Genomic DNA, 13,449 nt, shown 5'->3' on the forward strand with positions numbered 1-13,449 from the left:
TTCATTTTTCCTTTTCAATTTGCAATAAAGTTGATTTTCTTTCCTAAAGAATTAAATATTTTAGAAAATTTTGAAACAAAATAAAAGAAGTTATAAATTAAAACCACAATAAAAAATAATAAGAAAAATAAAATAATAAAAAAACAAAAAAAAAACACGTAAAACATGTAAAACACAAGTTAGGTAGTTTGCCCTAAAGCCTACATTCACAAACTTAACAAAGATAAAAGCGGACTTTTACTATTATTTAAAAAGCTTATAATCCTATAACTCTTAAATCCTAAAGTCCAAATTAATTATACCTAGAAAAATGATTCTTTCTTATTTGCTAAAATGTCTTCTCATATTTTCTTAATTATATTGAAATATTTAATATAAGGAATTAATTATCTAATTATTAGAGATACCTAAGATATTTTCTTTATAATTTGCATGAAAAAAACCCTATAATATTATCCTATAAATGTAAAAATCAACAATAATAAATCATATTAAAAGCCTTACTACATCCCTAACAGTAATTTTTGAAATTATTTTAAAATATATACAAAATTGAACTTCCAATAGCATCAAACAGACTCATAAATATTTCTCTCTCCTACCTTCCTAAAATTTTTGGTCTACACTTGTCACCATGTCAAGTCAAAATCATGTTTAATTTTTAGCCAAATAGAAAAAGACTTGAGCCACTATCTTCACTTAAACGTCAAGTTTTAATGGAGACAGATGAATTATGGGGCCACGGAACATATTTCTTCATCTTGATGAGTTGTAGGTCATGAACCAAGTTGCTTGAAAAGGACGGTAGAGGACTAAAATATTCCTCACAAGAGCCCTATAATATTATATCTTGATGACTTCCAACAAGTCAATACCACTTTCCCCACAAGAAGTCTTCAATGGGTCGAAATTCAAAATAAATGATTCATCTAATGTGATGGAAATAGGAATAATTTGCATGCATTTCTTTTACTTTATTTATTTGGCATATCATAACTCAAACTATTTTTATTTTTTATTTTTATCAACTTACTGTTGCACTATTCATTTAGTTTATCTTATACAAATATATACACTAAATAATAATAATTTCATAAATAAAAAAGTCACCACCCAAAATATAAAAAAATTAATGTTTATTTCTAATTTATTTTTAATTTATATTATCAAAATTCCTAAGCTTTGGACAATTTGATTAAATTACAAAGTCAAAATTTATTGAAAAAAGCTAATTACAAAAAATATTAAAAATAAATTCCAAGGGATGCAAAGACAAATAAAAAAAAAAAAAAAAAAAAAACGAGGACTTTTCCTAAATTGTCGAAATCCAAAACTCAAATCTCAATTTTTTGCATCAAACATTAACAAAAGTTAGTTTTTATTACTTATTAATGTGAAACTTGATTAATATATTGTAAAAATAAAAAGAAAAATAGTTGTCAAAGTAAATTTGTAAAAGTATATTGAAAATAAAACAAACTCTCTCTACAGTACTCCTACTTCATCTAAATTCTTGAAACCCCTGGGTTCTCTATGATCTTTGCAAATATAAAGCTAATCATCTCTCTGAATCTATGGCAGACAAAGACTTTAACTAAACAGTTCAACTCCCCATTTATGTTATGCAATTTTATTTGCTTATGTTCTGAAGGGTCATATTTGCTTATTGAGTTTTTTTTTTGTTTGGTGGATAAGAAAACACAGGAAAACGAAAAAGAGAAATTGGAGTTTTAGATTGTGGGCCTAATGCTTCCTCCATTGCCCATGAATTTAAGGACCATTAAAGAATCAAATTTATGTAAATCGGGTGTAACTGTTGGTTAAAAAAGATGGCATTGCCTACTATACAATGACTCCTTTAAACAAGTTTCACATCAAGCATCTTCTCGGGGTATGCTTTTAGAATACATTTAACGTATATTTAGTTGTTTTTGTACAATGTTGCGAGCATTGATTAAAAAGAGGAAATGAAATTTTTACATTGTACGTAAGTGTCCAATACTTCAATGAAAAATACTTTTTCTTTATTTTTATATTTTTTCTTTAACACATCTACGTTGAAGTTGTTGTTGGCCCAATAAGTGCTATCAAAGCTTCCGATGACATAACAAGTATTTGTTGGAAAAATTGAAACACCTAAATATAATAAGAAAAAAAAAAGTGAAAAAAAAAAAAGACAATATTTACCTAGTTCAAGATAATCGCCTACATCCATGGGAAAGAAATATCAAATTTATTAATAAACTTTACACACTTCAAACTCTCTCGACCTTTCTTTACTCAAAACTCATACACCTTTTGATTATCTCTATTCACTCCTTGCTCACTTTTTCCTTCTATCTTAAAATAATATATAAAACCTCATATCTATAAAGTCCTACTCTTGATCAAACTTAAAAGGGTAATTTACTCAAATACAAACTCTACAAATATTAAATTTCCTCAAAATAAATATAACTAAATAAATTGAGTCTATGTATATAAAAGACTTTTTTTCTTCTAAACCCAAGAGACCAAGTCCCCCGACAAGGACTAGATATCATTTTATTGAATTTTCATGGACCAAACATAACTTGCTTCTACAGGAAGGTAGAAAATTTATGACAATGAAGAATTTTCCATATTTCCTTTCATTGAATTCCACATCCATAAGAAATGAAGATTGTGGCCACTTTTTAAAGACATTTTAGTCATGTCATGTCAAGGGAAATTTAAGGATATTATTTTCTTCATTCATTTATTTAAGGTTTATGCCGTGTCACCAAGGTAGCTGTCACACCCTCGATTTTGTCCTAAATTTTTCACCTTGGATGTGCGGTGCTAAGGACCTTCCTTAGCCAACCTTCCTTCCCAACACACTTCGAAAGCCAAAGCAACACCAAGCAAGCAAATAAGGAACCAGGCACAGCAAAGAAACCAAAACCAGGAACAACAGAGATACGGGAACCTTCCCAACTTGTATTAATTCTCAACTACAAGAATACAAAATTGTTCTCCCTGAGTCAGAGAGCAAGCTTACACCCCTAAGCTTTCAGAGAACCCAACACACAATTCTCTCCTTCCCTCTCTCTGCCCATCTCAAGGATGCAGGTGCCCTTTTAAAAAAGACACTGCTGCAGTTAAATTTCAAAATTCAAGCTTGGAGCCAATTTGGGTGGTTATGCAACTGGCAGGAACCGCCCTGAACCGCCTTGCACAACCACCCACCCTCCAGGTCGTGGCCTGCTCGTGGACCACCTCCATGCATTAAGCCTTCAGCAACTCAGCCCACTGCTGCTTGCTGACCTGGTCCTCTGCTGCTCCAGCTAGCTGCCACTGACTAGCTGACCAGCTACCTTGTCTTGAGCTCATCTCCTCAGCTGCTGGTGAGTCCTCCTAACAAGCTGCTGCCTTCCCCCAAAGGTGCTGCTTGTGACCGAGTGCTTCATCAACGTGCCTTGATCAAGGCTCTTTGAACTAGGCAGCATGCGCGGACCAGCTTGACCAGGTCTGGTGCTTCAATGCAACGAGCCATGGCATTGCGCCCATGGCTGATCCCGTCTTGGTGCACAGGGCATTGCGCCCCTGTGCTGTGAGTCGGCATGTCATGATGCGAGTCAGCTGCTGCCCCACTAGACCATGGTGTTGCGCCCATGGCTTGCTCAGCTGGCTCACCGCACAAGGCCTAGGCGCCCTCGTGCCTGCGCGGGGAGGAGGTAGGCTGCACCTGGCCCCGTGCCGTTGCGGCCACGGGGTGCACCCTCACATGTCGTTGAGCCCATGTGGGTGTGCGCTCGAGTGCCTTCCGTGTGTCCTAGGCACGCCCAAGGCCATGCCATGGTGCCCCCTTGGTGCGCTCAAGATCCCCCCTCGGCGCCCCCTTGAGTCACCTACCCCCCCCCCCCCCCCCTTAAAGAGCAATACGGGCCGTTTTCAAAGTTTCTCCAGGAGACATCAAAATGTCTGAGGAGACATAATGGAATTATTTAATAAATAAAATAATTTCCAATATTAACCCTCGACCCCCCCCATCTGCACCCACTTCGTAGCCCACAAGTGTCTGGTGCGCGCCTGGCTCGCCCTTGGTGCGCGCGCGGTGCGCGTCTGGCTCGGCCGCGGTGTGCGTCTGGCTCGCCCTTGGTGCGCGCGCGGTGCGCGTCTGGCTCGCTCGCGGTGCGCGCCTGGCTCGCCCTTGGTGCGCGCGCGGTGCGCGTCTGGCTCGTCCGCGGTGCGCGCCTGGCTCGCCCTTGGTGCGCGCGCGGTGCGTGTCTGGCTCGGCCGCGGTGCGCGTCTGGCTCGCCCGTGGTGCGCGCGCGGTGCTTGTCAGACTTAACTTCTGCCTTCTCACTTATCTTCTAGGGGTTTGAACCACCAACCCTCTAGACCCTCCTTGCTTCACTGTCTAGGTTCTCATGGGTGCAAGGCCCCCATGAGCCTTTTCCTCCCTATTTGAGTCAAGTGGCTAAGGGGCTGACAGTAGCCATCGTGTCCACCAAGGTAGCCATTTTTCTTCAATTTTCTACCATGTCCTACTACCTTATCAAGAAAATTTTGCATTAGCTTGACTTTGACTCTATGTTTGGGTCATCTAGATTGGGGCCTTGTAATTGCCCGTGACTCAAAAAAAAAATACAAAAATAAAGACTTAGAAACTAAAATTTCAGTTCATGTCAACAAATTTTAACAAACCACTCCATAATATATGAAATTTCTTAAAAATTGTATTTTTGTAATAATAGTTCTAAGCTTTTTTTCCCCTTTATTTTAAGAAACATTTGAAAGTGTCAATTGCATTTTAAATTTTGTAGGACTTTGATGAGTATTTGTAAATAATAGATATTTTATATATTTTAATTTTTATTGAAAATAAATTTATTTTGGTAAAAAGAATTTTACACTAGCAATTCATTTCTTCACATGGATGTGTTAGAAAAAAAATTTAAAAATTACCTAATCCATATGGTGCTTTTACAAAGTATATATGATTTGGTTGTGCTTCAATGAATCAATTGATTTGGATTAATTAATTTCCAACCAACTGAATTATACATTTATATATGATGTAATTTTGATAACTAACATTTAATAGCTTTTACAAAGTATATATATATATATATATATATATATATATATATATATATATATAACTTATCATAAACAAGTTCGAAGCATATGCTCATTCAAGCCTTCATTTTTCCTTTTCAATTTGCAATAAAGTTGATTTTCTTTCCTAAAGAATTAAATATTTTAGCAAATTTTGAAACAAAATAAAAGAAGTTATAAATTAAAACCATAATAAAAAATAATAAGAAAAATAAAATAATAAAAAAACAAAAACAAAAAATACGTAAAGCACGTAAAACATGTAAACACGAGTTATGTAGTTTGCCCTAAAGCCTACATTCACAAACTTAACAAAGATAAAAGCGGACTTTTACTATTATTTAAAAAGATTATAATCCTATAACTCTTAAATCCTAAAGTCCAAATTAATTATACCTAGAAAAATGATTCTTTCTTATCTGCTAAAATGTCTTCTCATATTTTCTTGATTATATTGAAATATTTAATATAAGGAATTAATTATCTAATTATTAGAGATACCTAAGATATTTTCTTTATAATTTGCATGAAAAAAACCCTATAATATTATCCTATAAATGTAAAAATCAACAATAATAAATCATATTAAAAGCCCCACTACATCCCTAACAACAATTTTTGAAATTATTTTAAAATATATACAAAATCGAACTTCCAATAGCATCAAATAGACTCGTAAATATTTCTCTCTCCTACCTTCCTAAAATTTTTGGTCTACGCTTGTCACCATGTCAAGTCAAAATCATGTTTAATTTTTAGCCAAATAGAAAAAGACTTGAGCACTTAAACGTCAAGTGCTTGAAAAGGAGACAGATGAATTATGGGGCCACGAAACATATTTCTTCATCTTGATGAGTTGTAGGTCATGAACCAAGTTGCTTGAAAAGGACGGTAGAGGACTAAAATATTTCCTCACAAGAGCCCTATAATATTATATCTTGATGACTTCCAACAAGTCAATACCACTTTCCCCACAAGAAGTCTTCAATGGGTCGAAATTCAAAATAAATGATTCATCTAATGTGATGGAAATAGGAATAATTTGCATGCATTTCTTTTACTTTATTTATTTGGCATATCATAACTCAAACTGTTTTTTTTTTTTTATCAACTTACTGTTGCACTATTCATTTAGTTTATCTTATACAAATATATACACTAAATAATAATAATTTCATAAATAAAAAAGTCACCACCCAAAATATAAAAAAAATTAATGTTTATTTCTAATTTATTTTTAATTTATATTATCAAAATTGCTAAGCTTTGGACAATTTGATTAAATTACGAAGTCAAAAATTAATTGAAAAAAGCTAATTACAAAAGATATTAAAAATAAATTCCAAGGGATGCAAAGACAAATAAAAAAAAGAAAAAAAAACGAGGACTTTTCCTAAATTGTCGAAATCCAAAACTCAAATCTCAATTTTTTGCATCAAACATTAACAAAAGTTAGTTTTTATTACTTATTAATGTGAAACTTGATTAATATATTGTAAAAATAAAAAGAAAAATAGTTGTTAAAGTAAATTTGTAAAAGTATATTGAAAATAAAACAAAGACTTTGCAAATATAAAGCTAATCATCTCTCCGAATCCATGGCAGACAAAGACTTTAACTAAACAGTTCAACTCCCCATTTATGCTATGCAATTTTATTTGCTTATGTTCTGAAGGGTCATATTTGCTTATTGAGTTTTTTTTTGTTTGGTGGATAAGAAAACACAGGAAAACGAAAAAGGAAACTGGAGTTTTAGATTGTGGGCCTAATGCTTCCTCCATTGCCCATGAATTTAAGGACCATTAAAGAATCAAATTTATGTAAATCGGGTGTAACTGTTGGTTAAAAAAGATGGCATTGCCTACTATACAATGACTCCTTTAAACAAGTCTCACATCAAGCATCTTCTCGGGGTATGCTTTTAGAATACATTTAACGTATTTTTAGTTGTTTTTGTACAATGTTGTGAGCATTGATTAAAAAGATGAAACGAAAATTTTTACATTGTACGTAAGTGTCCAATACTTCGATGAAAAATAAGTTAATAAAAATAATTTTCACAACAAAATTTTGTTTCTAAAAATAATTATCAATTATTTTTAAGAACGTAGAATTGTTTTCAAATACGTTGTTAAATAGACCCTAATTTTTTTATGAAGTATATACCATGCTACAAAGTTTTGTGGTGTAAGTAAGTATAATTGTGCTACAAAGTATATAACATTGAACTTCACAAATGGATCAACCGCCCTTGAGCCTTGAAAATAGCTAGAAAAACATGCCTTGTTTTCTTCTCTTCTCTGCCTCTTTTCTCCTTTCTTTTCACTCCGCACGATCTCTCTCCAAAATGGTCTTCTGTTGTCTCTAAATACCAGCCCTAGCTGCTATCCAAGAATGGGCTTAAGAATACCCTAAACCTTGAAACCCTAAACCCTAAACCCTAAACCCTAAAACCCTATACCCTAAACCCTAAACCTAAAATCTGAAACCCTAAACCCTAAACCATAAACTCTAAACCCTGAAACCCTAAACCCTAACTTCTAAACCCTTAAACCCTAAATTGTAAAACCCTAAACCCTAAACCATCAATCCTAAACCGAAACCCTAAACCCTAAACCCTAAAACCCTAAACACTAAATTCTTAAACCCTATACCCTAAAACCCTAAACCCTAGGGCGACACACCATCTCTCCCTAAGTGATAACACTCTCATAAACACTCATCCATACCATGACAATTACAAAGTCATAGTTGGAAATGGCAAGAAATTATCCATCTCACATGTTGGCTCCAAGCCATTTCAAGCTCCTCACAAGTCCTTTTAGTTATGAAGCATTCCTCATCTTGCTACAAATCTTATCAGTGTTTCTAAATTTTGCACTAACAACAATTTATTTTTGGAATTTCATCCTACTTTATTTCTTATTAAGGACTGGAATACAAAGAAGATTCTTCTTCAAGGAAACATTGAGCATAGCTTGTACAAATTCCCCAATAACGACATTGGTACCTCTTTAACATCCTTTCCTTCTAGGCACTTAGCTCTCATTAGATAATAAAATAAGAATGAGCTAATCAACTGATGAATTCAACAACCATCTTATTAAAGAATATATACAATTACCCAGATAGTGTGATGGCCAGATAGGATAGTCTGAGGGAAGATGGTGACAACCTCTCTTTTCTTAACATAAAGCATAATTATTCCAAGTCCAGGATACTTTTCTTCTAATAAAGTGCTTGCTTTAAACTTTCCTTTTGATAAAGTTTTTGCTTTAAAGTTTAGTTACTTTTAGAGTCATGTGGTCTTGTCCTCTTATACAAAATCTTTTTCTTACCCAATTGCAAGAAATGATATGAGATAATGAATTAAGAATGAACTAATCCAATTATGGATCAACAACCATTTTATTATATATATATATATATATATATATAACCAATTCTAATCACCTAATTACCTAGATAATGTGAGAGTTATAGCAATTAAGTAATTCATTTAATGTTAAACTTGATTGACAATTAATAATCCTTCTATAAATTACCTTTAAATTAGTTATATATTAATTAACATATTCTTCTATCTTAATTTATAAAAAGCTACTTAATCAATTTCACTAACTCCACCTAAAAAATACTATCGTAAGTTACAAGAGAGTTTGAATTAATGATTATCAATTCTTTTATATTTCATCCAAGTTGTTGAGTCATTACATCTAGCCCTCTACAAGATTGAATGATTTTAGAATTAGTATTTGATTATGAATTAAATATTTTTAAATTTGATTCTTAAAAATTTGCTCTATTAAGCTAATAATTTGATCAAAACTATAAGGAAGTTGGGTTAAGACTATAATATTTCACTTAAGTGGTAAGTGGAATAACTTTCTATTTGTTAGGAGACCAAATAATTTGATTAAGATTTAAGAATCCAAACTTCCAATTGATAGAGATTCTACAGGAGTCCTAGTTCTAGGTAAATAAGAAAGGGAGAGTTTCGTGAAAGTCTGACAGTTGGTTGCACCAAATTTTTGGTATTGTTTTAGATTTATAAGGTTGTTCTATTGGATTCATCAAACCATTGTGTAGATCTACTAACAAAAGGGAGAGCCAATTGATCTCTTTAATTTGTTGGATATTTCTACCTTTTAAATTTTGAGTTCATAGTTGGTAAATAATAGTTGTGCATTTCCACCAATATTTAGATTTTTTTTTTTCTTTTTGAACTTTTGTTCAAAGTTATGTAGTGATTGTATTTTTTGGCAAGATTATGCAATGAGTAATCCAACTTCGGTGATATTTTAAGTTACCAACCATGCTAAAATCTTCAAAGGACTCAATGTTGAGGTGTATCGGTTATAAGGGATTGAGAATAAAGGTAAAATGCCATGTGGAAGAGATGAATCAAATCCTAACAAAAGTGGGATTTGATTTATATAAGAATAAATTTTGTATTTCTATTCTCATTCCAAAAAATAATATATTCAAATATAAAATCAATGGAAAATGAAATAAATTTTTCAAAAGAGTGGTATCTTGTTGGATTAGAGTTCTTTGTTTCATAAATTTTTTCTATCACAAGTTGCCAACAACAAATGGAAGCCGTCGGCTAGCCTTATACAGTCTAAGCAAGGTTTTGGCTCGTTCGAGGGTTGACTCCATCAAGAATAATCAACCTAGTAGTTAGATCAACTAACCAATTGAACCAATTGGGTTTGGAATGAATGTTGATTGTTTTTTCTATAACTTCAAAATAACATATCATTTTGCTCCTATCCTAGATCCAAAAGTTGAAATTTAGATAAAATTTTGGGAAAAGCCCAAATAAATAGAGATGGTGTTGGAATTGTGATAAATTTTAATTTTTATATTTATATCTAGTTATTTAATTATTTACATTATTTTTTTTAAAAAAAAATCTTATTCAATAACCAATTCAACTTTAAAAACATTGATATGTACACCTCCATGATTTTAATATTCAATGGAGTTTATTTTGTTCTTGTTGTCACTTTTGCCATCAAGTAGAATTCCTATGAGAAAACATTTTTGGATTGACTTTTGAAAATTAGTTATGGTTTTAAGTCTAATAAGAAAGCATGTTCAATTAATTTTAGAAGAAATATTTAGGATCTTTCTAAAAAACAGTACTACTCAATACCATACCGAAAAGCACCATCCTATTAGAGACAAGAAAGTCTTATTCCTTTATACCATAATTGAACCCAAAAAGAAGTCTTATTGTTTTGTCTTAAAAATAATCTCTTTTTTCTTTTATAAATCAAAGTCTCATTTTTTATTTATTTATTTTTTACATTCATCATCAAAAATTTCCATACCATTCAATACTTCAGTATTTTGAAAGCAAAGACAAATGCTTTCCATAGGAGGCCTCTTCTAAAAATTTACCTAAATATTTTTTCCTCATACTTTCTATAACCTAAACCAAGCCTTTAAGTTTTGAATTCTATAAACCCTAACAAAGGAATAAAATTTTCCCTCATGGTTCCTATGATTCACATTGAGTCTTAGGTTTTCAATTTCTAGAAATCCTAATGAGGGAAAAAAAAGTATTGAATAAGAAGGGGTTTAAATTTCCTAAAAGCCCTAATGAGGGAACAAAGTGTCAAGCTAGAAAGGAAGAAACTTGTTCCCTCGTTCTTTCTATGACCTAAATCAAGCTTTTGAGTTTCAATTTCTAAAAGCCTCGAGGGAACAAGGTTTTCCCCATAGTTTCTATGATCCAAACTGAACTTTGTGGTTTCAATTTCCAAAAACCCTAATAAGAAAACAATGTATCAAGTTGGAAATGAAAAAAAGCTTGTTCCCTCAGTTTTTACTATACAAACTAAACCTTAGGCCATGTTTGATTCACAAAATATATCAAAAAAAAAAAAAATTTTAATAATTTTCTCATCATTGATTGTACCATAGAAAATACCCAAAAGAAATTAAATATAATTAATTAAAAACTTATGCATTTTTTAATCATTTAAGTTTTATGAGTTTGAAATAACATAAAAATCATTTATTAATTTTAAATTTGTTTTGTTATTTTCTTTCATTTTTTTTTTCCTTTTACACTTTTTTTTCTTCAAGGAACCAAACATAACCTTTAGGTTTCAAATTTTAGAAACTTTAACGAGGAAATAAAATTTTCCCCCATAGTTTCTAATTTCTATGATCCAAACCAACTCTCAAGATTTTGATTCCCAAAACCACAATACCGAGCAAAATGTGAAGTTGAAAAGGGAAGAAACTTTATTACTTCGAACTCTCTATGACCGGAACCAAACATTCGGTTTTCATTTCCTAAAAACCCTTATGAGTGATACAAAGATTTGAATCCTCAAATTTTTTGGGAACAAACATAACGTTAGGGTTTCAAATTTTAAAAACCTATATGAGGGAACGAAGGTTTCCCTTATAGTTCCTAATTTCTATGATCCAAACCAACTCTCAAGATTTTGTTTCCCAAAACCACAATGACCAAACAAAATGTGAAGTTGAAAAGGGAAGAAACTTTATTACTTCAAACTCTCTATGACCGGAACCAAACATTCGGTTTTCATTTCCTAAAAACCCTTATGAGTGATACAAAGATTTGAATCCTCAAATTTTTGGGAACAAACATAACGTTAGGGTTTCAAATTTTAAAAACCTATATGAGGGAACGAAGGTTTCCCTTATAGTTCCTAATTTCTATGATCCAAACCAACTCTCAAGATTTTGTTTCCCAAAACCACAATGACCAAACAAAATGTGAAGTTGAAAAGGGAAGAAACTTTATTACTTCGAACTCTCTATGACCGGAACCAAACATTCGGTTTTCATTTCCTAAAAACCCTTATGAGTGATACAAAGATTTGAATCCTCAAATTTTTTGGGAACAAACATAACGTTAGGGTTTCAAATTTTAAAAACCTATACGAGGAAACGAAGGTTTCCCTTATAGTTCCTAATTTCTATGATCCAAACCAACTCTCAAGATTTTGTTTCCCAAAACCACAATGACCAAACAAAATGTGAAGTTGAAAAGGGAAGAAACTTTATTACTTCGAACTCTCTATGACCGGAACCAAACATTTGGTTTTCATTTCCAAAAAACCCTTATGAGTGATACAAAGATTTGAATCCTCAAATTTTTTGGGAACAAACATAACATTAGGGTTTCAAATTTTAAAAACCTATGAGGGAACAAAGGTTTCCCTTATAGTTCCTAATTTCTATGATCCAAACCAACTCTCAAGACAATGACGAGTTGAAAAGGGAAGAAACTTCATTATTTCGTACTGCCCATGACCAGAACCAAAGCTTGTTTCCATTTACTAAAACCCTAATGAGAGCGAACCTTGCGATTTCAATTTCCAAACATCCTAATGAGGGAACAAGGTGTAAAGTTGGAAAGGGCTCTCTCATCTAACAATTCTAAATGCTAAGGCAGGCAAAGAAAACTATCATTTAATTGCGAAGAAACAAGGAGTACAAGAGAGCATACACGGTTCAAGCCAAGCCTTCTTCAATTACAATATCTAGCCCGTCTGAGCATGCTCCTATATGAGCTTTAACGACTGAATCCTAATGCGTTAAAAGAGTAATAAACCCTTTAATAACCGCCCAAAAGCATGAGAATTACACACGGTATCAGAAAATCAGATGAAATTGTAGAACTCATCCGAATAAACCCCTTCAAATAATAAAACTAAGCAAAATAGTCTATACCCTATGTTACATACCGATGGCTTTCATAATAAAGGGCACTGTAGCTTTACTAGAATACAACATTCCTCACAAGCCCAGATTGAGTGGAACTAGGGCCAACATTATTGAGCCGAATGTAGGAGGCCCTTGGTTGATTTTCAAAAGCTATGGTATTGAACTCCTTGGCTCTTCAGCTAATTAGAGCCTGAAAATTTGGAAAGTGGTTCCGCCAAAAAATTTCTAAAAGAGGAAAAGAATCCTAATCATCAACTCGCCGACCTTCCTTCCGGCCACGCAACCTATAGAATTGTTTCTGTTGTCCATCTGATCCTCCAAGGTTCTCTCCATTGTCATGACGAGTCATGATTCTTATTGGGTGGGCTTCGGTGTTGAAAACCCACTCATCTAATGAAATGACCGACGAAGGTGAGAAAAGAAGATAGAGATATTTGAGTGTCTCAGCAAGGAAGAAGCTTTGCATCATATTGTCTTTGACACCGCTATTTACCTGTGAATATCCAGAACCAGCAGAGTAAGCAAAGAGCACAGATGTAGCAGTAAACAAAAGAAAGTAACAATGAAAGAAAATGATAACCCGCACAGCCAAGAGTGTTTAGGATTAGAAAAAATACATAATCAGTGAGCACATTTATTTCAGTGTAAAAC

General features: G+C 32.9%; 1 protein-coding gene across 2 annotated transcripts in view; it reads right to left on the minus strand.

Annotated features, from left to right (window-relative positions):
- The window catches only part of LOC117922250 (mannosyl-oligosaccharide 1,2-alpha-mannosidase MNS1-like), a 54,189-nt gene that overhangs the window by 25,409 nt on the left and 15,331 nt on the right, over positions 1 to 13,449 (minus strand). The window contains exon 14 of one of the 2 annotated variants that reach the window (XM_034840311.1): positions 12,516 to 13,291. The exons of the other annotated variant lie outside the window; for it this stretch is intronic. Coding sequence (XP_034696202.1) covers positions 13,043 to 13,291 — 249 coding nt within the window. The 3' untranslated portion in view covers positions 12,516 to 13,042. Of the gene's footprint in view, positions 1 to 12,515; positions 13,292 to 13,449 lie in introns of those variants that run through there. 2 annotated transcript variants of the gene reach the window in all.

Source organism: Vitis riparia, chromosome 9 (assembly GCF_004353265.1).
Source record: "Vitis riparia cultivar Riparia Gloire de Montpellier isolate 1030 chromosome 9, EGFV_Vit.rip_1.0, whole genome shotgun sequence".
Lineage (NCBI taxonomy): Eukaryota > Viridiplantae > Streptophyta > Magnoliopsida > Vitales > Vitaceae > Vitis > Vitis riparia.